This window comes from Kogia breviceps, chromosome 14 (genome assembly GCF_026419965.1).
Source record: "Kogia breviceps isolate mKogBre1 chromosome 14, mKogBre1 haplotype 1, whole genome shotgun sequence".
NCBI classification, from domain to species: Eukaryota; Metazoa; Chordata; class Mammalia; order Artiodactyla; family Physeteridae; genus Kogia; species Kogia breviceps.
The window spans coordinates 70,423,338-70,450,332 of record NC_081323.1 but is presented as its reverse complement, the minus strand read 5'-3'; the positions used below and the strand labels follow the sequence as shown (position 1 = coordinate 70,450,332).

Genomic DNA, 26,995 nt, shown 5'->3' with positions numbered 1-26,995 from the left:
GAACGAATGGGCGTGACAGTGTTCCAATACAATTTTATTACGGACACTGATATTTGAATTGCGTATAATTTTCAGGTCACAAACTGTCCTTCTTTTGATATTTTTAATAATATTTTTAAAAAAACCACCAAAACCCATCCAACTCAGTCTTAGGTCACAAGCAAAAATAGGATTTGGCCTGTGTGTTGTCGTTTGCAGTCTCCTATGCCAATCTCTGTGAGTGTTTAGGAGAGCAGCCAGAACACTGCCCTTGAGCTGATGTTGAACACCTACTATGCGCTTAATACATGCTAGCTATTATCTCCCTGGAAGGTGTGAATATGCCAGGCGGCGGCTGTCCCCGTGGCTGGCTTGTTGGTGAGGCGCAGGCCATTGGTGGTGGGGGTACAGGGTCTGCCTTGGAGGAGGAGCTGAGGTGGGTTATCAGGAGATAATCCATTACGGCTCGGGCTACCACTGGACAGCAGTGTCCAACAATGTGCTTTTCCTGGCCCTTCTCTGCTTGGGGAAAGGGCCCCGAGCACTGGCTTAGCTGCCCAGAATATGTCCCACACCCACCCTGGAGTGAGGACCTCCTGGCACCGCCCCCCCCTCCCCCGCAGCCCTCCCTCTAGTGCCCCCTCCCCCTCTACATACTCCGGGCACTTTGGGCCAGCTCCTGCCTCAGGGCACAGAGCAGACCTTGCCGCAATATCAGTGATCAAGCAGGTTATTCATAAACGGCTCCAGCTCCAGGCCTGGAGCTGCCTCCTCCTTATCTTTGGCAGCAGGCAGAGACTGTCAGGCCTCAACACCTAAGGTCACATCCCTGGGTCCCAGCCCAGGCTGCGGGAGTGGCCGGAACCCCCAGCTCCGGGCTCTGGAAGAGTCTTTCTCTCTGCGGATCTGGCGGAGAACTCTGTCAGGCTTCACTCCTGGCCTTTGTCCAGGCCGGCCGCGTTTCCTCGGCCCCATCTGTCTCGGCAGCAGATGTCCTAAGGGTTTGGGCTGCAGGAACTATCTCATCCTGGGCGGCTGTGAGCATTGCTGGGTGGGGTCCAACAGTTCCCTGCACGTGCCCAGGCCCTGCCTCGTTCAAAGTAGACTTGTAGTCAATGTCTCTGAAAAGCCCAGAGGGGGTGCAGAGGATCCGCTCTGCGTGCAGGAGACGGGATCTAAGTTCTCAGACCATGGCGGGTGGTCCTGGCTCGGTCTCTCTTCCCCAGCCTGCCTCAGGACTCAGCTGGCACCTCCGTGTCTGTGAGCTGGCGAGAGAAGGCCCTGTCCAAGCGCAAGGTGTTGTATCTAGGGGGAGGCGTGCCCGGCACCTGGGCTGCCGGGGCTGGAGGTAGGCACAAGGCAGAGGTGAAAGTGGGCAGGTCATCGTCTACATCGAGGCCCAGGTTGTCCTGACCCTGAGGGCTGGGGGGAGCCTCGGGGCAGGTGGTCGCCTGTCTCCGGGCCCACCACTCCTTGGCTTTGTGCCACTGGTGGCGTGCGACGATGGAGAGGGAGTCGATGAAGAAGACCTCGATGATCTCAATGATGCAGACGATGGAGCAGCTCATCCACAGGCCCAGCTGGCCACCGATGTTGGACAGAAGCATCTCGATCTGCAAGGGAGGCCAAGCCAGACTGTCAGGAGGGACCCCCGCCAAGTTGGCTTCATGCAGAGACCCCAGTTCCCAAGGGAGTCACTGGCTAGCCCTGGCCCGGAACAGCTTTGGGGCAAAATGGGGGCAGCTTTCCTGTCGCCTCTTACTCTGCCTGATCTGAGGCTTGGTTGGCTTTTGGTGGCCCTACGAGCTCAGGCTGGATCCCCACAATCTGACTCTGCTCCCCAAGGCCAGGCAGATGCGTACACACGCAGACCCTGGACGGGTCCCAGAAGGAAGCCACTCACGCTGTTGGCAGGGCTCTCCACGATGGATCTCTGGTTCAGGTCTTTGTAGAATATCAAGAGTTTGGCCAAGTCTGTCCTGTAAAGATTCCAATAGGCAGGGCCAAGGTGAGTTGGAGGCCTTTGCACTTTATCAGATGGACAGCCTCTCAGCATGGCTCTCTCTCTCCTCCCCAGCCCCCAGCACGGACCAGGCTCTGAGCTCCACAGGGTCTTAGAACCTGGTTTATGGGTTTCCTTCTGCACCACAGAGCACATCTCTGGCCTGGGGCTGGTTCATTCATTCACTCAAAAACCACTTCCCCACCTGTACACTCAAAAACCATTTCCCCACCTGTAGACTAAGTTCCCTCAGCTGCATTCCCACAGCACAATGTTCTTCATTAAACCTGGACATTGTAGTTGTTTGATTGCAGTCTAAAACATGTACGGGAGACAGGCGAGTGATGTAAATGAGCGAGGCAGGCTGGGTATAAGGTCATAACGATAATAACCATAATAACCGCTAGCATTTATTGACCACTTCCCGTGTTGCCAAGCACTGGAAGAACCTTATGTGTTCCAAGAACCTTATGTGAGTCAACTTATTTAATTCTCACAACCACCCTATGAGGCAGGTATGTTTTCATCATACCCATTTTACAGATATGGCAACTGAGACACAGATCGGATAAGTAACTTGCCCAAGACTACATAGCTCATGATTGGCAGAGCTGGTATTCAAACCTAGAAAGATCTGGCCCAGGGCTGGGCACTGCGGAGACAGTAGTGGCCCAGAGAGATGTGGGTTCGCACGGCAACCACCCCCACCCTCTCCCATCTTTGTCTCCATCTGCTGAGGTCCCTGAACTCTGCCCTGGCTGATTTTTGCTAAAGGTCCCTTGGAAGTGAATTTTTTTTTTTTTTTTTTTTTTTTTTTTTTTTTTCCTTTTTACGGTACGCGGGCCTCTCACTGTTGTGGCCTCTCCCATTGCGGAGCACAGGCTCCAGACGTGCAGGCTCAACGGCCATGGCTCACGGGCCCAGCCGGTCCGCGGCATGTGGGATCTTCCCAGACCGGGGCACGAACCCATGTCCCCTGCATCAGCAGGCGGAGTCTCAACCACTGCGCCACCAGGGAAGCCCGGAAGTGAATTTTGATGTGGAAAATTCAAGTGGAATTAGAAGCTGCATGGCTCAAAGGAGTATTTTTCCAGGTGGGTCAAGACACATCAGGAAGCCATGAGATAAACTTACTGGGTCATGACCAGTACCTTTTACAAAATGAAATAGAAAAGATCAGATTGCATGCACAGAATTGTGCTGTGACCAATCGGGATGGATGTAAACAATTGGCTTGGTACACGAGGGTGCAACATTTGAGAAGCAGCCCGAATGCGTTGTACATCATAAGGGAGGACTGTTTCATGACACTTTTATTTCAGTTATGTATTCAATGGGCCACAGTGGAAAAAGTATTTTCATACTGTGGGTCATGGTCAGAAAGTCTGAGAGCCCCAGGCTTCAAGCAGGGCCTGGCTCATGATAAGAACTCAGTAAATATTTGTTGCATAAAGAAATGAATGGGGCTTCCCTGGTGGCACAGTGGTTGAGAGTCCGCCTGCCGATGCAGGAGACACGGGTTCGTGCCCCGGTCCGGGAAGATCCCACATGCCGCGGAGCAACTAAGCCCGTGAGCCATGGCCGCTGAGCCTGTGCGTCCGGAGCCTGTACTCCGCAACGGGAGAGGCCACAACAGTGAGAGGCCCGCATACCGCAAAAAAAAAGAAATGAATGAATGAATGAATGAAAAGGAGAGAGTTTGGCACTGAGGAATCAAGTGAGGCGGCTGGGACGGGGGCCGGCGGAGGCAGAGGAAGCAGGGCGGAGGTCAACTTACTTGTTGAGTTTTTTCTTTATTTTGCCTTGGTCCCAAGTGAGAACGGACAGCAACCATTTCTGTGGTGGAGAAAGAAGTGGCCTGCGGATGCCTGGAGAGACCAGAGCCAGCCTGTCTGCCCTCCCCTCTCAGCCCCAGCCCCTGACCCAGTCCTCCCCTGTGGATCACCCCCGAGGCCAGAGGACACAATCAGGACATGAGGCTCCAGGCTGAAGACTCCAGCGGGAAGAGCGGACAGAAAGCTCACCTCAGAAACCTCAGATGGCCACTGCGCCAGACTGGTGGTCAGCGTCCACTCCTTAAAGCTACGTGGAGAAGGGTATGGAGTGAGGGTGGGAGGCCTGGCCCAGCCCAGCCCTGCTCACCCCGCTGCTTTGGGTCCACCCACCTGCAGGCTTCCTTGCACAGCGACTGGCAGCCCAGCTCTTCCCGGACAAAGTCCTGGTGCAGTTCGTAGTAGCAGTACACTGAGGAACAGAGTGCGGGGTGGCATGAGCTTTGGGGTCACAGGACCTTTCCTAGCGTTTTCCAGTGGTGCCCTCACAGTCTCTTTTTTAATGATTTCACCTTCCACTTTCTTTTTTTTTTTTTTTTTTTAAATATTTATTTATTTATTTAGGCTGCTCCAGGTCTTAGTTGTGGCATGCATGTGGGATCTAGTTCCCTGACCAGGGATCGAACCTAGGCCCCCTGCATGGGGAGCATGGAGTCTTAACCACTGGACCACCAGGGAAGTTCCCTCAACACCTTCCACTTTCTACAAACACTAGTTCTCTGGAAACAATTTCCGGCTTGTGATTTTGAGAGACAGAATACTGCCACAGCTAAGAACATGAGTTAGGGTGGGGGGCAGGTCAGCAGCCGTTGCTTTGGGTCTAGCTTTGTTGCTCCCTGGCTGTGTGACCTTGGGCAAGTTGCTTAACCTTTCTGAGCCTCAGTTACCTCTTCTGTCAGAGGATACTATCAATAGTTCCTACTTCCTGGAGCTGACAGAGGTGGTCAAGGTTTTAGCACGAGCTGGAGTGTAGCATTTGATCCTTAATCAGAAAGTAGAATTCAAGCCAGGCTTCACAACAGGAGTGAAACTGGTCCGTGTCTCTCTATCAATATCTCCCTCAGGCCAAAGGCCATAGGGGCAGGGTCCCGGGAGCGCCTTAGCTATTGCCAGGGCTGGGCTGACCCCGCTCCTAGGGTGTGCAAGGCGGGAGTGGGTCTCACTCACTCCAGTTGGGGTGCTGCTGGTAGTTGCAGTAGTTGACTCCCTGAGGTAGAGGCTGGCTGAACTGGGCACACCCACATTTCTCCACCATCTTTGCCTGGAAGCATGAGTGAAGGCAGATCTGAAAGACAAGACCCAGGAATTCCCTTAACCTCCTTGTGGATGCCACAGACCCCCTCCCTACATCCCTCAGTTGAAGAGGGTCAGCTTCCCACAGCCTTGGCAGACAGCATAAATGTACCCCTCATGTCACAGCCGATAGGGCCACAGGGACAAAGCTAGAAAATTTATTGGGAATTTAAACAGATGTGGAGGCCAGGTTGAGCTAGAGCTGCGGTGGTCATTTTCCATCATGTAAGTGCTGACCCAGATATAAGTGGGAAACTTGGAGCAGGTGCTAAGAAACAGAGAAACAAACTCAGCCCCCAACTTTCCAATTCTCAGGTCCAAGCCCTCCAGGCTGGATCCCTGGGGATCATAATATCCATGAAGCTTATAGCATAAAAGCTAACGGTGTGGGCTCGGAAGGCAGGCTGCTTGAGTTCAAATACCAGCTGTGCTACCTCCCAGCTGTGTGACCTCAGGCAAGTTACTTAATCTCTCTGATGCTTTGGTTTCTTCATTTTTGAAATAAGTATAACAAGACCTACTTCATGAAGTTGTTGTGAGTATGAATTGAAAGATGTAAAGTGTTTGTAAATGGTAGCCTCTCACTAAATATTATCCAGAGTATCTTTCCAATGAGCTGACCGCCCCCCCCCCCCCCGCCACCTTTTCTTTTTGGTCTTGAAGTCAGTGTGAATGTGTTTCTATGTCTTACAAGCAGACATTGTCTGACTACTAGTCTCTTTTTACTCAGTGTCTCCACCACCCCTCAGCTCAGCTCTGGTGGAAGCTAGTGGACTCAGTGCACTCAGGACACCCGGTCCTTTTGTTCTGCTGGGATGATTCTCATTGGCTCTCTTAGTGTCCTGGTGGGAGGCGAAGGGCCGACTGCCAGAACAGGAGGCAGTGTAACAGGTGATCTCACTCAAGGGTTGACATAGGTAATACACTAGCGGGTGGTGGAGACCATGGGGAACCAGAGAACATGTCTCGTTTGATAAGGCCACTCCACCCACTGTTTATCCTGTAGGAATATGGGTCCGATGTTGCCAGATCTTGTTTTTCAAGAGAAGCTAGAAATCTGGGTTTTCTTGTGAAATTCCCTGACTTTTAAACACCATCCAGAAAAACCAGGTGAGCAGGGTAGAAGGGACCTGGGAGCTGCCACTCAGCAGCCCCCGATCCAATCCAAACTCCCCGAGTGACTGCTGAGGCACACACAACTTGCCCAAAGCCATCAGTGGGTGAAGGGCACCCCTCACCCAGTGCCTCTCCCAGACGGCTTCCTCCTCCTGTCCCTCACTCGCCAAGGCCCACTTAGGAAGTGGATCTCAGCCGTACATTCTGTTCTATGCAAACCTCAGTGAATCAATTAAGCTCTGGTTACAGATGGATTGAAGAGGACGGAACCAGCTGGCATCATTTGCTCTTGAGGTCCTTGGATGCACCCCAGGATTTTAACCACAGTTCCCAGTCCCAGACACACCCCAGCCTATATATAACTTTGTTTCCTGGGTCCAGGCCACAACCCGGGGCTGGGTGCTGCCTCCAGCCTGTACCTGGAGGGAATACGTAGCATTGTAGATGTTCGTGATCAGCACGTCACTCCAGTCCTCTGTGCACTGGCTGTAGGGCTCACTCAGCTTGAAGGACTCCGTCTGTAATCACAGCAGCACACATTCAGCCCTGACCTCCCCCAGGACCCAGACAAGGGGCATTTCTAGCAGCTTCGAGGAGCTGAGCAGCTACCCAGTCATTCATTTAACAAATATTTATTGAGCACCTACTCGGAGCTTGATGCTATTCTAGGCACTATGGAATCCACAGTGATCAAAATAGACAAGTTCCATGCTCTTGTGGAGCTCACATTCTAGTGGGGTGGACAGATGGTCAAAAAGCAAATAAATCATTTTGGATCTTTTTGGATAGTGATCAGTGAAACTGGGTAGAGAGACTAGATGGGTGGGGAGGAGGGGGCGGTCTTTCCAAAAGCGATTAGGGAAGATGTCTTTGAGAAAAAGACATGTTGGCTCGAAATGGTATGGCAACAAAGAGCTGGACTTGCCAAGAAAGGTAGGACGAGGATTAGGCAAAGGGAACAGCAAGGCTGGAGGCAGGAGAGGGCCAGGGTGGCCGGAACGTGATAAAAGGGAGAGCCGTCACTGGAGATGAGGTCAGAGAGGGTCGTCGAGGCCAAATCGTGGCGGCCTCCTATGTTGTGCTGAGAAATTTGGGTTTGGATTTGTTTTTCTGAATGTAGTGAGCCACTGGAGAATCCACGGGGAGGGGCTGGAGGGATTAGAAATATGAGCAGTGACTGTGCTGCACGGGGTCCTTGTCTCCATTGAAGGACTCATTTCCTACCCTCTTGTCCTCTGGTCCCAGAAGCTGACTTGAAAAAATGGACTTTCTTAGAGAGGACCACAGAATACACAGCAGAGCAGAATGATACCCTGATCAGAGGACGTAAGAGCATATCATTACTCACTGTTCAAAAGCCTTACTCAATTATGTTTTATTATGGCTTACTACATTTGGCTCTAGCTTAATATTTGTCACTGCAAAGTAACAATCCAGACAAGCCAATTAAGAAAAAAAAAAGGGGGGGTAATGTCTCCCAAGGGGGAATAACAGCTGAATATATTGTGACTATATCACAATATAGGATTTGGTGTGTGTGTGTGTGTGTGTGTGTGTGTGTGTACATGTGTACAAAGAGTTTTGTTTTGTCTTTTATGAAATGGGGAGGCTAAAGGGCAAATGGATGGCAGATTTAGGGGAGGGAAGAAAATTCTTTTTCCTTTGAAGAGTGTATGAACAGAGAGAAAGGTGATTGGGTGGGGGGAAGGAATCAAGAAGTTTGGCGCAGGTAGAGACTACAGACATCTCAAGTGGCTATAATCTCTTTCTGTTTGTATTATAATTCATCTGTTGACCCATTAGTCTCCCTCAATTAATTGCAAATTAATTTACCGTTGGGGCAAAAGACAGTGCTCATTTTAAAACGTTTCAACAGAAGAAGCAGAGAGGAAAGTAGCTGTCTGGTTTCCTCTCTTCCCCCAGGTACCCACTACAACAGGTCAGATCTCGATCCTGAGATCCAGACACACATCACACGTTCCCTTTGCCCTGCAATGTCCTCTTCTCGCTAATAATAAAGAGTGAGTGTCTTTCCACGTCAGTACAGAAGAAACAGACTTACTTCATTCCACTAACAGCTGGGTCGCAAACTGATTTAGAGCCTCTAGTGCATGCCAGGGCTGGGCTGGGAACTGGGCACGAAGATGCCAAGCAGTGGCTTCCCTCGAGGGCACCTCCATTCAATGCTATGCTTTCAGCTTCTCCAAGCAGCAGTCTCCCTGATCGGATGTCCCTTGGAGCCCCCAGGCCCAGGATGTCCACAGAGCCTAGAGCGTCAGCTACTAGGTACAGGGCCCTACCTGCCTGTGGGGAGAGTTCAACAGCCTGGCATCTAGGGGAGAGGGTCCGTCCATGCAGGTAAGCCCTGTGCAGCTGGCAAAGGTGGCTGAGGCTCTTTCTACCTTGAGAACCAGGCCATGGACCACTTCCAGAAAACCGATTGTGAGAAGTCATATTGTGATTTTTATGCTTTTTGAGTACTCGATGGCCCTTTACTTTGCAATGATGCTTATCAAACTCAGAGTTCCTGGGTTATTCAGGTTACTTCCTGAAACACCTGGGGCTGGGGCAGATGGGGCCGATGGCCTTTTGAGAGGGGAAGAGAGGTCTTTAGCTTCTCAAAGCCTCAGCTAGATGAACTGGGACAGGGCCCGGGCTTGCTCTTGTTCTCTCTCCCCCGCCGCCTTTCACTCCCCCACTTCACCATCAGTTTACCAGAAGTGCTGATCTGGGCAGCGTGGGGAAACATTTTGGCTTCTTTCCTGACCCCTGGGGACCCCAAAATGAGAATGGGTATACATGTATGTGTGTGTGAGAGTGTGTGCAAGTTTAGATGGATAGATAGCTAGGTAGATAATGTGTGTGGCATGCCACAGGTATGTGTAGGTGTGATTAGGCATCTGTGTGCACATGTGTTGTATGTGGGTGTATGTGGGAACAGGACTCATTTTTATCAAAATGAGGTCCTATCTGCTTCCTTCTGAGAATCCTGGGGGAGGAGGGCAGTTGCACAGAGTCCTTAGCTCACCTCTTTAAAGGTATGAACTGTGCCAGGGAAAAGCCCAGGTGGCAGCAGGAGGCTATAGGTGGAATTATGGGTGTTTTAACTCTTTTTTCTTTTGTTCTGTTTTAAAATAGTAATATATTATGAAAGTTGTTTGTAATGTTATAAAATAATTTATAGATGTAAATAATTATAAAAGTTATTTTTTACGTTTCAAATCAATGGAGGAAAAAAGAATTATGCAACATATGAAGTTAGGACTACTTGTTAAGAATTTGGAGGAATTCTGCATTTCACATCCTGCAGAAATAAAATTCTAGTTGGTTAAACTATTAAATGAAATAATAAAATAACTGGAAGGAAAATCAGCTCAGTATATGATCTCAAGGAGGGAAAATCCTCAATAAACGTAATGACTAAAGAAGAAAACAAAGAATTTGACTATGTAAACATCTGACGTTTTTGCATGTGCATGTGAAAAAGTAGCATAATGAAAACTAAAATAAAAGCACACACTGGGAAAGATAGTTGCAACACAAATGGCAAATAATTAATACTTTCTATATACTATATGGAACAGATCAATATCTTCCTCAATATCTCACTCAGAAGGGTGTCACGAGGACAAGAAAAATCTTCCCTAACCCCTCTTTTTGGTTCAAATATTTTTCCTTCCCTTCACATCTCTTTTCTTAAAAAAATGTAGAGTAATAGCCAATATTTTTGGAGCACCCAATACATGCCAAGCACTGTTTTCAATTTGCACATGAATCAACTCATTGAATTCTCACCAGACTATGCAGTAACATTATTATCATCCCCATCTTACAGATGAGGTAACTCAGACACAGAGATCACACAATCAAAATGCAAAGCTGGGGTTTGGACCCCAGTTGTCTGGCTCCAAAGTCTGAGCCCTTAATCCCTGTTATACATATGCTTGTGAAGAGAAGTGTGTGCATGCTTTGAGATAAAAATGTACAGTAGGGGCTTCCCTGGTGGCGCAGTGGTTGAGAGTCCGCCTGCCGATGCAGGGGACACGGGTTCGTGCCCCGGTCCGGGAAGATCCCACATGCCGCGGAGCGGCTGGGCCCGTGAGCCATGGCCGCTGAGCCTGTGCGTCCGGAGCCTGTGCTCCACAACGGGAGACACCACAACAGTGAGAGGCCCGCGTACCACAAAAAAAAAAAAAAAAAAAAAAAGTACAGTAGGAGGGCTTCCCTGGTGGCGCACTGGTTAAGAATCCGCCTGCCAATGCAGGGGACACGGGCTCGAGCCCTGGTCCAGGAAGATCCCACGTGCCGCGGAGCAACTAAGCCCGTGCACCACAACTACTGAGCCTGCGAGCCACCACTGCTGAGCCCGCGTGCCTCAACTACTGAAGCCCATGCACCTAGAACCCATGCTCTGCAACAAGAGAAGCCACTGCTATGAGAAGCTCGTGCACCTCAACGAAGTGTAGCCCCCGCTCGCCGCACCTAGAGAAAGCCGCGTGCAGCAACGAAGACCCAAAGCAGCCAAAAATAAATAAATAAATCTTAAAAAAAACACAAACGTACAGTAAGGTTTGCAATGACAGGGAAGTCTCGCCCCTCTCGGGGCCTGGCTCCACACTCCCCTGGGTGAATCTGCCCTTGCCCGCTTCCTCATCTCTCATTCGTGATCCAACCCATTGTACTTTGGTTTCTGTTCCACTCCTTCCACTGAAAACTGCTCTGGCAGAGAACCGGTGACCTCTTGGTAGCCCAACCCAACAGCTTTTGCCCTTTACCTTGCTTGACCTCTCAACTGCGTTTGGCACCCTAGCTAATAGCTTCCTGGAAACCCTCTTCGTTTCTCTGACACCAACCCTTTCCAGCTTCTGCTGCTACTTTGGTGCCTCTGTTTCTCCATTTTCTTTCTGCTCAGCCCTTAAACATTGGCATTCTGTCTCAGGTCTTCGGTGATGGCATTTCTTTCCAAGTCTAGAATTATGCTAGATGTAACCCCACCCTCAACCCCACCGTGGCCCCCGGATTTTTCTCCTGAGCTCCAGGTTCACAGCATCTATTGACAGGACGTTTTCACCTTGATTTCCCAAAGGCACAACAACTTGGGTATGTCCCAAACTGAAGTGGTTATCTTCTCCCCCAAACCTACCCTTCTTCTATTCCCGAATTTAGAACCTGGCACTTCCATCCACCCCACTACCCAAGCCAGAACCTAACTATCAATCTAACTCTCCTTGGCCTTTCCTCAGTGACCTCGGTTGTCAAACCCTGTTGCCTGTAATATCCCTCAAATCCATTCATTTCTGTCCATCCCCACAGCCATTGCCTCAGCTAGGGCCTCATCATTTCTTTCTAGTGTTACTGTAAATATTGCACTGTCTCCACTATCTAGATTGTACTTCAGCCAAAGTGGTTTTTCAGAATGACTCACTACATGGCTTCAAATCCTTTCTGCGACCCCTTTGTAATTGCTATGCCCTTTGTCTGGACTAGCCTTTCCTGATACTATTTGCCTGACAATTGTCCTTTAAGAATCCATCATCTAGAAAGCCTTCACCAAAAGCTTCTGTCCTGGTGCCCAACCATCCATCCATCTATCCAACAATATTTACTGAGGATCTACTGCGTTCTAAGAACTGAGCCTGGGAACAAGATAGAGAAGGTCCCTGTTCTCACAGAGCTTGGACCTGCATTGCAAAGGTATGTTATCTTCTCTTGAAGGTGAATCTTTGAAGGTAGGGGCTCTGTTGTATCCACCTCTGAATATCCAGTGCTTTGGACACACATGCCTCAGTGAATGAAGGAAGATTCCTTAACCAACTGCCTAACAAACCGAGTCTACCAGTTTAACATGCCTATCGAAAGTAAATAAATAACTAAATAAAAAAATAAATAAGAAAGGAAGGAAGTCTAGTTTGTTTGGACTTATTCTAGTGACTCTCTGGTGACGTCTCAGTAATCCCTAGTTTTTTTGTAGTCTTAAATGCTCATAAGTCAGAACTAGAGCTTCCTGACCCTGCTCTGTGGCTTTGATTTTGTATATCTCAAATTAAGTGCAGCAGAAAACCGATCCATGTCTTTGTTTACCATCATTGTTAAAGAGAGCATTTGCTTAACAGTGTGATGGATATTTTTCTAAGCTCAGGGAAGAAAACCAGAGGGCAATTCCTTAGTTCTTGTACTTTCCCAAGCTCTAAGTGTGCAGACACTGTGAGAGGCAGAAGGTAAGAATGTGCTGCAAATCCCAGGTGCTTCTTCAAGGTATAAAACTGCCTGAGAAATGTTGGATCAAAATGTTCGCTATTCTGATCTGGGAGTTTTGTAATCTGCCAGTGAACAGAGGAATCAGAGACCTGGCTTCTTAAGTAGTAAGCTAAAGGGACTTCCCTGGTGGTCCAGTGGTTGTCTCCGTGCTCCCAATTCAGGGGGCATGGGTTTGATCCCTGTTTGGGGAACTAAGATCCTGCATGCCACATGGTGTGACCAAAAAAAAAAAAAAAAAAAAAAAAGGTAGTAACTTAAGGTCTTTTCAAACCACAGTTCGAGCAGGTTGGGGCTCAAGATTTTTCCTTGGGCAATCAGCATTCACACAGCCCAAGTAGGTATACAACACTGCTCATGTTGGAACAAATTTCCCACATTGAACAAAGTCACTAAATGACACGGCTTCACAGATGTGCCATCCTGATGTTTTCTCTTGTCCAGGGTTGCCCTTTGATGGGACACGGTGTGGCACCGAAGCCACAGATGCCAGTTTATCTTCTCTGCTGTCTCAACTGAAATACCACTTCCTCAGGAAAGCACCCCTTGAACTCTCCTCTTCTCCCTATTAAAAAGCCCTAAATCAGGCGTCTCTGTGATATGCTCTCAAGCATCCTGTATTTCTCCTTCTTAGCACCTATGATGATTAGAGTTAATCACCTGTGCAATTTTTTGTTTGTTATTGATTCTCTCTGCTAGACCCTAAGTTCTAAAAGGACAGCGACAGTCCTGGGGACACGGATGTAGCCCCAGCACCTAGCACACAGGATGTGCTCAGAAAATGCTTGTTGAATGAATAGATGATGGAGGAATATACAAGCCCCAATGCCCACCATATCACTTTATAACTCACTCTGAAGCCATCATTTATGGCTGTGCTAAAGCTTTGGTGTCATCCTAGCTTTACTTTCTCTTAGGAAGACACACTTTTCTTCTCTCATTCTGAACTACTCAGGTTTCTAAAGCTGAGGTTCCTGAGTTTGTGGCCTCTTGAAATGACCACTGGAGTTTGGTAAAAATACAGATCCTTGGGCTCATCTCTCAGAGACATTGATTCAGTAGATCTGAATCTATTGATCAACAAGTTTGGAAACGACTGCTCTGGAGGAAAAATTTGTGAGGGATGAAGGCTAATATGTTTAATTTGGGATACTAAGGTTGGATATAAACAAAGAGCCCACAAGGAGATTTTTTTCCTCCATAAATAGGTGAAAAAAAATGCCACTAAGAATGACTGTCCAAAATTATGATAGATGCCATTTTTTTCTTGACAGATTAGCAAAGATTAAAAATTGGTTAATACCCGTGTGGGTACAACCTTATTGGAGGACAATGTGGCTAATATGCATACTGATTGATATACTTCTAGGAAGCAATCGATGACTACACATCACGTCACATTGCACCATTGCTTTTAGTTGTACCTGGAAACAATCTCAAGTCTATCAACAGGAAATTGCTTCAATAACTTATCCACACAATGGAGTATTATGGGTCTTTAAGAAGAATGAGGCAGAATCTATATGTGTATTCATATGGAACTATCTCCAAGCCATAGTATCAAGTGGAAAATGGGGCAGAACAGTATTTTGTATTTGCATAAAATTTGCATATTCGTGTGTGGGTATAAGCAATAGTCTCCGTGCAGAGGAAGGAGGGAACCAGAGGTCAGGGATAGAAGGGAGATACATCTGCATGGTAGGCTCCTTGTATTGTTTGGGTTTTTTACTTTGTGCATATACTCCCTTTAAATAAGTACTTAATAGTTATTCTATTAGATAGAGCAAGAGACAGAGACAGAGTGAGTGAGTGAGACAGAGTGAGACAGAGACTGGCGTAAAAAGACCCCAGGCCTGCAAACAAGAGACTGTACAAGTGTGGCCAGGGGCATCTGAGCACACTCCTCGCCTTGCCCTTCTGCTTCCATTGGGCATGACTGGCTCAGGGATTGGAGTCTGCAGCCCAGATGTGCTTTTGTTGACAGGTATGAGTGTTCTCAGCACCTAGTGAGGTCAGAAAAGGTCAAAGACTTGAGGGGAGTGGCTCTCGGTAAATGAGGTGAAACTGATGGAAGTAGGATGGTCCAAATAGACCTTTGATGGCCCAATGACTTTCCAAAAGTGGTTTACATGCCCCAGTGGCCTCTAGGTGTCCTAGAAAGGTGTTACTCTGCTCTATTTATATCAGTGACAAATACACAGTTAGTGTCTGACCAGCACAGTTTCCATAAATGCTGACATTTGTCTCTGGAACAAGGAAGGTTCCTTCAATTCTTATCCAAAATGGCATCCTGTCCTTGTTCATCCAAAGACAGCCTTTAGTATAACTACTAGAATGACCACTGGGGTAACCATTGGAAAATACTAGACCATGCTTCCTTTTGAAACCAACACTCTTTTCCATAAGCTACACCTCACTGGTTATCCTTGAACAAAATCTGTCCTCCTCACCAAGCCGACAGGAGTCAGAATATTCTCTTACCAGGTGCATCCCTATGGAGGTGGCCATGGCCGTCTCAATCTCTGTTCCCACATCCTCGATGAAGGGGTACTCATCCTGCCGATGGACAATCACCTTCGCCCCAGTGGAGGACACCAGGAAGGGGTTGTACTCCTCTTCGTTTATGTACAAGATGACCTGCAGCCCTGGGAGGATAAGGCAGCCTGCTGTGGTCAAAAGCCAGGAGAACATTCCCTGGTGGTAGCCTACCTCTCCACTGCTCTGGGAGTCTCCAAACCAAGACCCAGGCATTTCCCACAAGTGAAAGGTAGACAAGGGTGAGACTGGAAGCTCCAGCCTGACTTGTTTACTGCTCTGTCTCCAGGGCTTAGCACAAAACAGGGCTCAGAAACACTGTCACTACTGCAGGTTTGCTAAGCATAAGGAAAACTACTAGCCTGCCCAAGACACGAATCTCTATGTGGTTCTTTGAGATGGGGAGTTCTGCTGGGCACCCAAAGGGACACACAGAGCTGTGGCTGCTTAAACCCTCAGGGAGAGACACCAGTGGTGAATCCGATCACTGGCCTAACTCCTCTCCCTGCTCCCACTCTTTTTTTTTTTTTTTTTTTTCTTGCGCCTGCCGTCTAATCTGAGCTCAGCAGCCAGAGGGACCTTTTAAAATCAGGAATCAGATCAGGTCACTCCCTTGCCTGAAACTCTTTAGTGGCATCTCATTGCAAACAAGAGGATGCCATAGAATAAAGTCCAGAAACCTGACTGTGGCTCTCAGGGAGATGATGATGCCTCCCTCCTCATTCCACTCTCCCCCTCCATCAAGAAGCTCCAAGCACGCTGGTCTTCTTTCTGTTTCTGGAGCACATCAAATCCATTTCCCTCTTGGGGTCCTTGGACTTGCTAGTGCCCAAAGTGCTCTTCCATGGACCTTAATGCGTATTTTCCATCTTTAAATAACCCTCCTCCCAGAGGCCTTTCTGGACCTCCTTATCTGAAATAAACCCCCAATCTCAGCCCCAGCCACTCTCTCCTTGTGCTGCTTTGTTTTCCTCATAGCGCTCGCTAGGATTGATAACCAGATAATATCTATGTGCTTATTCACTCATTTATCTGTCTCTCTGCAACAAAGTGCAAGCTCCCTGAAAGCAGAGGTGGCATCTGTCTTATTCACCACTGCCTCCCTAAGACTTGGAAGAGGGCCTGGCATACAGAAGACACTCAATAAACATTTGGTAAACAAATAAGAGCAGGGCCTATATGAGTTGAAAGAAGAGAACTTTGAGAGTTATTCTGACTTCTTCTATTGGTAAGTAAAGGAAACAAGGCCCAGAGTGGGGAAGCAATTTGCTCAAGGTCACACAGCCCACATGCAGCAGAGCCAGGATTGTGCAACAGTTCACAGAACTACTTCTTCCCACTGACGTGTGTGCCCTGAATTACGGTTTCTTGCAGATTTGATAAGAACACAGAGAATACAGTAACATAGATGAGGAGTCCAAGTGGGGTTTCCTCCATGACAAGACCTTGCCTTTCCTTGTAGGAGCATATCTATATATCAAATCATGTTCAATTTGTTTAGGACCTTTCAAGAATTCCTTTTGTGGGTAAACCAGTCCAGTCTGTTGAGTTCCTGCCTTCTCTACAAAAGTCACAGTAGTAGAGTAGTAGTAATACTAATACTGGAGGTAGTAATTATTGGTGGTGATAGTAGTAGCAGCAGCAATGGTAGTAATGGTAGTAATAGTAGTAATGACAACCACATCTAGCATTTATTGTGTGTATAGTGCGTGTTATGGAATTTTCTGTCTCTCCGCAGGTCGCCCCCTGCAACCTATTCATGTGTTGAAGTCTTAATGCCCAATGTGATTGTATTTGGAGATTCAGACTTTCGACAGGTAATTAAGGTTAAATGAGGTCATAAGGGTGGGCCCTAATCCCCTAGGATTATTGTTCTCATAAAAAGAGGAAGAGACAACAAAGCTGTCTCTTTCCACAGAAGACAGGCCATGTGTGGACACAGAGAGAAGGTGGCCAACTGCAAGCCAGCAAGAGAGTCCTCACCAGAAACTGAATTTGCCAGCAACTTGACCAAGGATTTCCAATCTCCAGAACTGTGAGAAAATAAATGTCTGTTGTTTAAGTCACCCATCTGTAATATTTTGCTATGGCAGCCCAACCAAACGAATACAGTGTGTATCAGGTCTTATTCTAAGTGCTTTTTATATTTTGTCTTCTCAATCACCTTGTATCATCGATACTATTATTATTCCCTCATTATAGATGAAGGGGTGTAACTTGCACTGGGTCACACAGTGAGTGGCAGAGCTGGGTTTTGGCTCCAGAATCTGTCATCTTAACCGAGATAAAGGTGTGTTTGCCTCCCTAATCTCCTGTTCAGCACATCTGGATTTAAGTCCATCTGGAAACTGCCTGCCCAGCATTACTCACTCCAGTTACAAGCGTAAACCCAAGTGGTTTAGCTGGGAGAAGAAACCCCACGGTTGTCCCTGTTGCTCTCTCAAAAGCAAAGAGTTGATGTCACAAAGGAAAACAGACTCTGATAAAGAAGGAAAGAACCGATATGGATGTTGATGGAAACACTGCAAGAAGAAACGTTGTGCCCCAAGCTTCTGGCCAGGTGGGGAAAGCCTGCATCTCTGGAAGGCCTAAAGCATCCCCAATTGTCCTGCTGCCAGCACGCTTGCCATTAGAGCACCCCAGGATCTCCTTGGTGCAGATTTCCTTACCATATTCACTGCCTCCCATGGAGGTGCTGAGGATAGTCTCATTTTCTCTATTGTTGAATGTGTAGCAATTCCCATACATTGGATGGTGGAAACGTGTGAAGTTCCTACGGGGGGGGAGAATACAGGTCAGAAAAGGGCTGTGCTGGGAACTCCCCTCATGCTCCTGAGCTGAAGTCCAAATGGGCAGTGCTAATGGGCCAGCTCTCTTTTGTGGACAATGGATGATAGACATGACTTACTTCCCCCATCTTTCCTCTGATAGATGACAAACAAGGTCCCTCGTCCAACTGACCCATGTTGATGTAGAACCGCTCTCTGCTTTCTGTTCTCCCTCTTAATCTTCTCACCTCCATCTCCATCCTGACTTGGCATTCTTTGTGCCAATATGTCTGCGCCCCATTTCCTCTACTCTTGAATTTCTCAGCCAACACTTGACTTTTTTCCATTCCAATTCCTAGCAAATGATCCCCAGAAAAGGAATCACATCATATGTGTCCTTATACTGACTTTAGAACCCAACCTTCAGGGAGACACGATTCCAATCACTCAGTTTTTGCAAGGGTCAGTATATGGACTAACATATAGAAAGGCTTAGTATTTCAAAAGAATGAAGAAAGCCCTTCAGATAAGCAGGAACACTTTAGAATGTCCCATGACTGCCCAGTCTCTACCAGGAATCTGAGTGTTAACTTAAAGGTGGAAAGTTCTGAAAGTTCACACATCTGTACATAGACCTTTCTTCCCTCCCTCTTCTTTCCCTCCCTCCTTCCTCCCTTTCTTCTTTCCTTCCTGTACTAGATCAATGGTTCTCACTGGTATGTGTGATGGTAATATACAAGGTTATATGTCCACCATCAACTACTCTGTTTCTTTCTTTCTTTCTTTCTTTTTTTTTGTGGTACGCGGGCCTCTCACTGTTGTGGCCTCTCCCGTTGAGGAGCACAGACTCCAGACGCACAGGCTCAGCGGCCATGGCTCGCGGGCCCAGCCGCTCCGCGGCATGTGGGATCTTCCCGGACCGGGGCACGAACCTGTGTCCCCTGCATCGGCAGGCGGACTCTCAACCACTGCGCCACCAGGGAAGCCCAACTACTCTGTTTCTGTGCGTAATTGAATGAATTTAAGGATATTTTGACCCTACACCATCTCCACCTTCCTCACTGACTCTAGAGCTAAGCTCCTATATAAGTCATTTTCCAAAAGACAGGGTCAGTGAGAAGAGCACCTGTCGTTCCCAAGACCTCTAGTTGAGCTTCAGGTGCATGCGAGGAGCCCAGCACTCAGAGCCGCTGGTCCTTGGAGCTGAGAGAGCAGCCTTCCCCTACTGACCTGGCATCACAGGACTCCCCATCAAAGAAGCAGGTGACCAGCAGCTCCTCAGCAGAGTAGCTCATGTTGATTTTCTTCTCTGGAGACACCTGTGCCATGATGTTCATGTAGTGCAGCTTGTACCACTCCTGGATGGCATTAACCCCCGAGCTGAAGGTGTAGACTGCACAGCTGGATGTGTCATTTGAACACTGTGAATAGGAGAAGACACCAGGATGAAGCTATCAGCCCTACCAGCGGCCTTCAGAAGGACTGTAAGGAAACTCTAGATCAAACACTCAGGGGAACAGGAGGGATATCTGGGGCAAGGATGGGCTTCTTCTCACTTCTGGGACCTGGGATACATCATCCTCAAGCCTCAAGGACCAAGAAGGGGCTGAGTAAGGAAGGACACAGAGCCTCACTCTCATGACTCCCTACCAAGTGAGAAGCAAAATCAGCTTCTTCAGGGTCCCCAGACATCCAGGCTTCGACTGATTATGGCTACTTGAGTTCCCACCCAACTCTCACCATTTCTTATTGGGTCAACAGTCTAGAAATCGAGATTCTAGCTCAGACTCTGCCACGACCTCTCTGCAGAATCTTGGGCAACGCATTACCTATCTATTATTTCACCTACAAAATGTTGACCAAAATACCACCCTTCCCCACCTCACATGGTAGTTGGAAGGACCAGCGTTTAAAATACATAATAATGAGAGTTTTATAGGGAACTTGTGGTATATTCCAGATGTTCTCATCACACAGGGCTTGAAAACTCTCTTAAAACATGGACACCAAAGGATGGATTTTTGGTATCAAGGAGAACTTTATCTTATATAAGGACCCAGGAAGACTTCAAAAAGGCTCAGTGGGGCTTCCCTGGTGGCGCGGTGGTTGGGAGTCCGCCTGCGGATGCGGGAGACGCGGGTTCGTGCCCTGGTCCGGGAGGATCCCGCGTGCCGCGGAGCGGCTGGGCCCGTGAGCCATGGCCGCTGAGCCTGTGCGTCCGGGGCCTGTGCTCCGCAGCGGGAGAGGCCGCAACAGTGAGGGGCCCGCATACCGCAAAAAAAAAAAAAAAAAAAAAAAAAAAAAGGCTCAGTGATTTAGAGAAAGGGCCATTTTTTCCCCCAGGATTTGCAACTGGAGCCATGAGGTCTCACAGTCAACAACCAAGACTATAAAGTGGAGGTAGTTCTCATCTTGCAGAGGTGGCTGGGGCACAGAGAGGAGGGTGATGGTTGAGTTTGGCCAGGAAGGCAATGGAGTTCATTCCTGGTGAACGGCTGCTTCTTCAGAGTCCCTCAAATGGGACCAAGAAGGAGAGATGGGGAGTCAGCTTTAGCACCTCACGAAAGCAAGTACTGCTGGGAAGACTGTGTTTCTGCTGTTTGTTATCTATTTTCTTCCTTCTGGTATCTGCACCCCAATTTTGCTTTGGTCGAATTTCCTTCCACCCTTTGGATACAGTCAGCTGAGACTGTCCATCAAGATGTCCTACCCTATGTGAGCCATCAGGTGACTCAAACTTGGCCAGATAGTCCCCAAGTGGGATCTGAATCCATCTTTATGGTTGGATTAACAAAAAGACTGAAAACAGTTGAAGCTTATTTAATCCAGTAGCAGTATCTGAAAGGACTTTTCCTCATTTCTTGCCCCCGAGATCCCTGGATCTTCCCTAATTTCTGTCCCTCAAGAGGCCTCCATGAGCTACTGGTTACCTTCAAAGACTTTTTTATCTTAAGATTGTCTGGATCAGTTTCAGTTGCTGACAGCTGACTCACCCTAACTGAGTGTGTTTCTTCCTGTGGGATTATAGGGCTAATGGCAAAGGAGAAACCTCCCTGGACCCCCCATCCCATCCCATTCCCCGAAACCGTGAGGATGTGCATCTTACCAGCTGGAATCCCACCACCTCGGACTCATGGACATGCATGACGTCTGATGCCTCGTGAATGATTCTGCCACTGACTTTCCGCTTCCGTCCTGTGCGGAAGTCCCTTGCCTTGCTTGTCTCACCCTTATCAAAGGCCAGCAGCGGGACCAGGTTGAGGAATTTCGAGCCTGTGTCCTCCCTGGCCGAACTCCAGGACTCTGCGTCTCGGCGTTTCCGAGATGTAATTTCCGAAAAGCCATACAGGGTCTTCAAGTTCCCTCTGGTCTCCTGTTCCAAATCGGCTAGAAGGTCCCGCACGGCACTGTACCTGTCAAGGTGGGAAGGAGGAGTCAGGGATGGGAAAGCCCTCTGGCGGAAGGCTGGCACTTCCCCACGCTGCTTTCCATCGATGTGTGTCAGCCTGTACCCATCACCCCAGAGCCCTTGGCCAAGAAAACCAGGCCTTTCATAATTTGCCCCCTCCAATGTGACCACTGGTTCAAGTAAATGGGGCAGGCTCCCATATGACCCTTGTGTGACTTCCTGTGGTTTCACCTTTGCCACCACTGTCTGCTTGCTCTCAGGGTGTGTTGATGAGTTTGCCCCAACCAGCATTTCTGGAGTGGTGACTGTCAGGTGCCTCCCATAAACCAGTCACAGTGGAGACAAGTAAATAACTGCTAACCAGGAGTCTACCCAGGGGGCAGGCTCTGTCTCTACCCAGCATACTTGCCCCTGCCCATGGGTTCTCCTCGAATCAATGCCGGGAGAGAAGAGGTATAACTGTTACCTTGACAGTCCCCAAGAACACAGAAGCATGATCTGGGAGTTGACTACATGAAGTATAATAACACCATCTTTTAATTTTCACAATACCAATGGTCCTGGCCTCCCTCTTAACTCTCCCCACTCTCTCTCTCCCTTGCTAGGGGCACAGGCCACACAGCATAGTGACTGAGCGTATAAACTCCAGAGCCAAACTACCTGGGTTCCAGTTCCCCATTCTGGTTCTGGATGTGTGACCCTGGACAAGCCATTTAGCCTTTCTGTGTCTCAGTTTCCCCCCCTGTAAAATGGGGTTATTGGCAAGAGTCAATGAGTTTATTCTATCTATCTATCTGTCTGTCTATCTATCTATCTATCTATCTATCTATCTATCTATCTATCCATCCATCCATCCATCCATCCATGTATTTCTGTGTGTATGTATGTATATACATATATATACACACACACATATGCTGTTAAATGGTCACTGTTATTAATTTTATTAGTGTAATTATATTTGTTAATATTTCAGTCCTCTCCTACAACGTCAGCTGCACTAGAACAAAGACTGTGTTTGGGTCATTCACTTCCATGCCCCAGAATCTAGCACAGTGAATGACAATTTGTAGATGCTGAGTAAAAGATTATGGAACAATGGATGAAAGGAAGAAAGGAGGGGGGTGGGAAGGAGGGAGGGTGAGGTAAAGGGAGGAAAGGAGGGAGGGAGGGATGGAGAAAGGAAGGAAGGAAGAAAGAAAGAAAGATAGACTTTGAGGTGGAGGATGAGTTTAGACCCGATTTTGATTTTGAGATTTCCCATCAACTCATTGATGACTCTGGACGTGTTAGTTCCCTTCGATGGCCTTCCTCCCCTGCTCTTCCCTTCTCCCCACCCTCACACTTGCTCTGACAAATTCTGCCAGATTCTGATTTGCCTCACAGATCAGTTTTCAATAATCCTGAGAAGGATTCCAATGACCCATTTAGAACAGGTCCTGCAGCAGACAACTGGGCAGTTCCAAGGGCTGATTGTGCCCAGAGCCCAGTGATCTCATTAGTGGGGCTGGGTTTGCTCAGATGAGCTGAGATGCTTCTGGAAGTCACCTAGGTGTCATGTCTGAGTCAGCCTCCAGCTCACATTCAGGGGAGAGTGAGGGTGTGAGCTTGGAGAGCTCAGAGGAAATGGCTAAGCTGGGCTGTGTGAGTGTGTGTGTGTGTGTGTGTGTGTGTGTGTGTGTGTGTGTGTGTGTCTCCAGGGTAGGAGGAATACTAGTTCATTCCAGGCCCAACCACCAAGCAAAAGTGATCCTTGCAGCCTCTCCCTCTTGCCTTCCTTGAGCTAGCCCATCCTCAGAAGTAGCTGATGGACTGAAACTTTGGTACAGATTTAAATCCTGGGAGAGGGCAGTTTACCAACACTGGCAATGAATTCAGATTTCTAAAAAGCATGATTGCAGGCTGGAGTGCGTCACCCTTGGGAGGGGCATTGGCACCTGGAGGGGGAGTGACCCCTCCCTCCCTGTCCCTGCTCCTGCCTCTTACCTGTAAGGATTGATGTTGCAGATGGTGACAGCAGGAAAATCCAGCTTCTGGAAGTGAACTTTGATGGAGACAGAGACGGTGTAGAAGGATGAGATGAGGAGGGCACACTGCCAGAAAATGAGGGCCACGGCTGTCAGCGTGAACAGAATCCAGAGCAGGCGCCGGAGGCGGCCACGGGACACCACGATGCGGCGGCAGCCGTGGGTGTTGGTGTTCAGACAGTACCACCGCATCAGCTCTTTGATGGTAGGTGCCTGAGGTCCCCTCACGGGCAGATTCTTCTTGATTTTGGCTTTGATCTTCTCTCCAGCAGCCATGGTGAAGATGGGACTTGGTGGGGCAGGCAAGCTGGAGGGGCAGAGAAAAAAAAGCAGGTGAGTGGGCACAGCCTGGAGGCTGGGCGCTGGGAAACACCAGCCCTCATGTCCTCAGAGGCTGCCTTCCTCTTTCCCTCTGGCCTGGACAGTCTGCTTTGAGGCCTTGGCCCTTGCTCCAGGATATTTTCTTTTGGGCTACCACAGCTGCCAAAGAGCTACCTTCTTCTCTTGTGGGCCCCAGGCCAAGCTGTGTGGAGGCTGGGTGAGGTGTAACCTGTGAAAATCACTGCACTGTTTGCAGGACCTTCTCCCTGGGTGTTTGGAGCAGGAGCCCTCTGGGCAACCCCATCCCAATCAGCCTCCACACCCCTCTTATCAAGCTCCATTGTGATTAGAGCATCCAGGGGTCTGATCTTAGTGTCTCCATTAGCTTGCCTTCCTTAGGGCATCGTTCCTACCTTGCCCTGCCCCCTGGTGCCTAGCACAGAGCAAGCACCTTGCAAATCGATTCTAACAGATAAAATCTGCCAAGAGAATTTCCGGGCAGCCACCCTAGACCGTGTCCAGTCCCTTCTCAGCCCAGCCGTATCTTCCCAGCCTTTTCTCAGCTGATTTAGTGCAAGTGGAGTGTTTCTGTTTCATTTCTGTTTCACTTCTCTTTACAGTCAAGCCCTTAGTGTTTCTAGAGCACCTGATATAATAATAGCCTACAAATATTGACCACTTAATATTTGCCAGGCACCACGCCATATTTCCTTGATTCGAAGAGAATTTGGAGAATACACTTTGATTTAGTAACAGCTTTGTCTGGGGAAGAGTGTTGGAAAGCAAATGACCGCGTTCATCAATGTACATGCTGCACATGAATTACAGAAACTTTACAATGTGAAATAATAATCTTTTAAAAAATGAACTCAAATAATATATGGTCTCATTAGCCTCACAAATGCATACAGTCTCTCTCTCCATATATCATATATATAATCAATATCTCTCCAAATATATATAATCTCTCTATATATTTCAGTTCATGTTTCAACAATGCCATAAGGTAGGCATACTGTTATTACTTCCAGATTACAGAGGAGGAAAATGAGCTCAGAGAGGAGCAGTAACTTGTGCAAAATTACACAGCTAGTAAGTGGAGGCGCTGGGTTGGAATCTTGCAGCCTTTATCGCCATGGTATATGCCTTGAGGGGCCTGGTATTGTGCTGGGTGCTGCCCCCTCCCCAAGACAGTTAATTAACAGTCCGTGGGACTAAGTGGGGGGTGGAAAGAGATGGAATCCTGAGCTATTTAATTTCCAAACTCTGGGTAGGTAGTGTGGCCACTTCCTAACACTAGTATTGGTGAGCTCTGGTACTGGGGAGGGGGAATATGGAAACTTTGTTTCCTATGCCTACCGTACGTGACAGAGGCAAATTAGGATATACTCGAATTCGGAGTAGGATATACAGGGTAATCCCCATGGCCCCCAGAAGGCCTGGGTCTGGGACAAAGACTATAGTTTGCCCCATCACATTCTTCAGGCAGGATTCTGGCATTGAGGAAGTACTTTTTCTCCACCCTGAACCCATGGGATATTATCCAAAATCGGGAGCTGGGGCAAAGGTGGGAGGCTTTCAAGTTAATGATGTTAGTGGGTTTCAGGTTTATGATGGCAAGGATGTAGAGTGCTGCGGGAGGAAGGTGAGACATCCAAAGGCAGCCAGACCACTCTAACCCTCCACAGACGTATATGATCTTGCTGTGATCTCTGACCCTCAAACTTATGCAAGAAGCCTCTTGGCAAGAAGAATGTGACTTACTGTGTTTTATCATTTAAAATCGTGTCCATCCTCATCTCCTCTCTCACTACAATCCAAAAGCAAAAATTCGCAAGAGTTTGTTTTTATAAACCTAGATCCAGGTACAATTTCCTGTCAAATAAAACTGCAACCCAGGGAAGATTTTCTCCTCTGTGAATGTTCAACAGAAACTGTGATTCTGGAAGCTTCTGTCATCAAACCCTCCATTTTCTCACTGAAGCTAACTCCTGGGGTCACTCTGCCCCATCAGCCCCTTCCCCAGGACTACCTTGACCCCAGTGGATCAGCCACCAATGTTAGTGAAACCACAGGTGAAAGAAGGGAACCCATCTTGCACAGCATACAACATATACATGTTCACACAAATAATATTTCAACTTATAAACAAAGCAAGGTTGTAGCTACCTTTAGGTTACACTGCTTGATTAAACATGATACCCTTGTGGAAGAATTAGTAGCTGACACCCAGCACTCACTCTTCTAAGCACCTTCCAGGTATTAACTCATTTAATTTCCACAAATATCTTCTGAGATAGGCACCATAAGTTCCCTCATTATACACATGAAATTGAGACACTGAGAGGTTAAGTAGCTTGCCCAAGGTCACCCTAGAAAGTGGCTGAGTTGGGATTTGAAACCATGCCTTTAACTACACACTGCTCCTCAGATAATAATAATAATAACAGTAACAACAACAGCAACAGCACAAACAACAGAAATAATAGCAGCTATCATTTATTGACCCCTTACTCTACTCCCAGACTTCCTTCTCCTACTCTTTTCACACATTACCTTATTTAATCACCATTATTATTATATGAGACACAGAGGAGAAGATTGAGGTGCAGAGTTTAGGCAACTTGTCCAATGCCACACCGGGAGGAAGGATTAAAAGATTCTCTGGAGTTCCGGGGTCCCTCATGATTCTCTACTGCACCCCTCTCGCCCATTCCCAACCTCAACTATCCCCTAGACCTTAGTGATGGAACCCAAGCCTTGGGCTCTGGGCGCCAGACCCGCGCTCCTCCCGAGGGGCCGACTCTGCAGCCCCTGCCCTCCCCGCGCCGAGAGACCGGCTGCTGTGGCCGAAGCCACGTCTGCCCCAGGGCAGCCGCGCTGAGGCCGCCGGAGAGAACCCAACCAACCCGCTTCAAGTGTTTGCTACATTCTGCAACCCCAGTCACCACAGAGAAAACATTCCAGAGGGGAAAAGGAACGATCGCGGTGAGGTCCACGCGTCTCACCAAGTCCAGGAAGGGAATGAGCAGGTGCTGGGTGGAGAGACGAGGCGGGGCGCGGCCCCGTACACCCCACACCCGTTTTCTGAGTAACCCAGAAACGTCTCCCGCCCCAGCTCTGCGTCCCGGGCCACGGCGAGGGCAGACCAGCAGAAAGCTGGACCGAATGGACTTGGGAAGGTGTCCCAGCATCCCAGGTGCCGGGAGGCAGCCCCGGGCTCATGCCCGCTCCGCCGCCGACCGGGAGGACAGTGTCCGGGAAACCCAGGGACTCCGAGGCCACTCTGGTGCCTGAAACCCCCGAGCTGGTGCGACCCGACCCGGCTGGGCTCACCTCACTCAGTTCCGAAGGGTCCGCGGCTAGCGTGTGCGCGATCCGGTTACGCTGTGTTCTGCTCCTCGTACAGCGAGAGCATCCCGCAGCCCAGCGGCCAAGGCTCCTGTGGGTTGGGCCCC

The 26,995-nt window shown here is 48.5% G+C and overlaps 1 protein-coding gene across 1 annotated transcript; it reads right to left on the bottom strand.

Moving 5' to 3' along the window:
• On the bottom strand, nt 1-26,995 carry SCNN1G (sodium channel epithelial 1 subunit gamma). Its single transcript, XM_059036995.2, has 13 exons — nt 26,874-26,995; nt 23,176-23,523; nt 20,887-21,193; nt 19,011-19,201; nt 17,682-17,785; nt 14,959-15,122; nt 6,642-6,740; nt 4,981-5,098; nt 4,147-4,225; nt 4,006-4,063; nt 3,759-3,817; nt 1,883-1,958; nt 1-1,592 (listed from the first exon to the last, which is right to left on the bottom strand). Exons 2-13 carry the CDS (start codon nt 23,490-23,492, stop codon nt 1,212-1,214), a joined length of 1,953 nt encoding a protein of 650 aa, XP_058892978.1. The 5' UTR covers nt 23,493-23,523; nt 26,874-26,995; the 3' UTR covers nt 1-1,211.

Bases quoted from the DNA above. Each gene is read 5' to 3' on its own strand.
- SCNN1G (XM_059036995.2), bottom strand. From the start codon at position 23,492: ATGGCTGCTGGAGAGAAGATCAAAGCCAAAATCAAGAAGAATCTGCCC. The intron at 19,202-20,886 runs GTAAGATGCACA...TCCTATTCACAG, and splicing joins AGGTGGTGGGATTCCAGCTG to TGTTCAAATGACACATCCAG. The intron at 17,786-19,010 runs GTCAGTAGGGGA...CCCCCCCCGTAG, and splicing joins GGGGAGTCCTGTGATGCCAG to GAACTTCACACGTTTCCACC.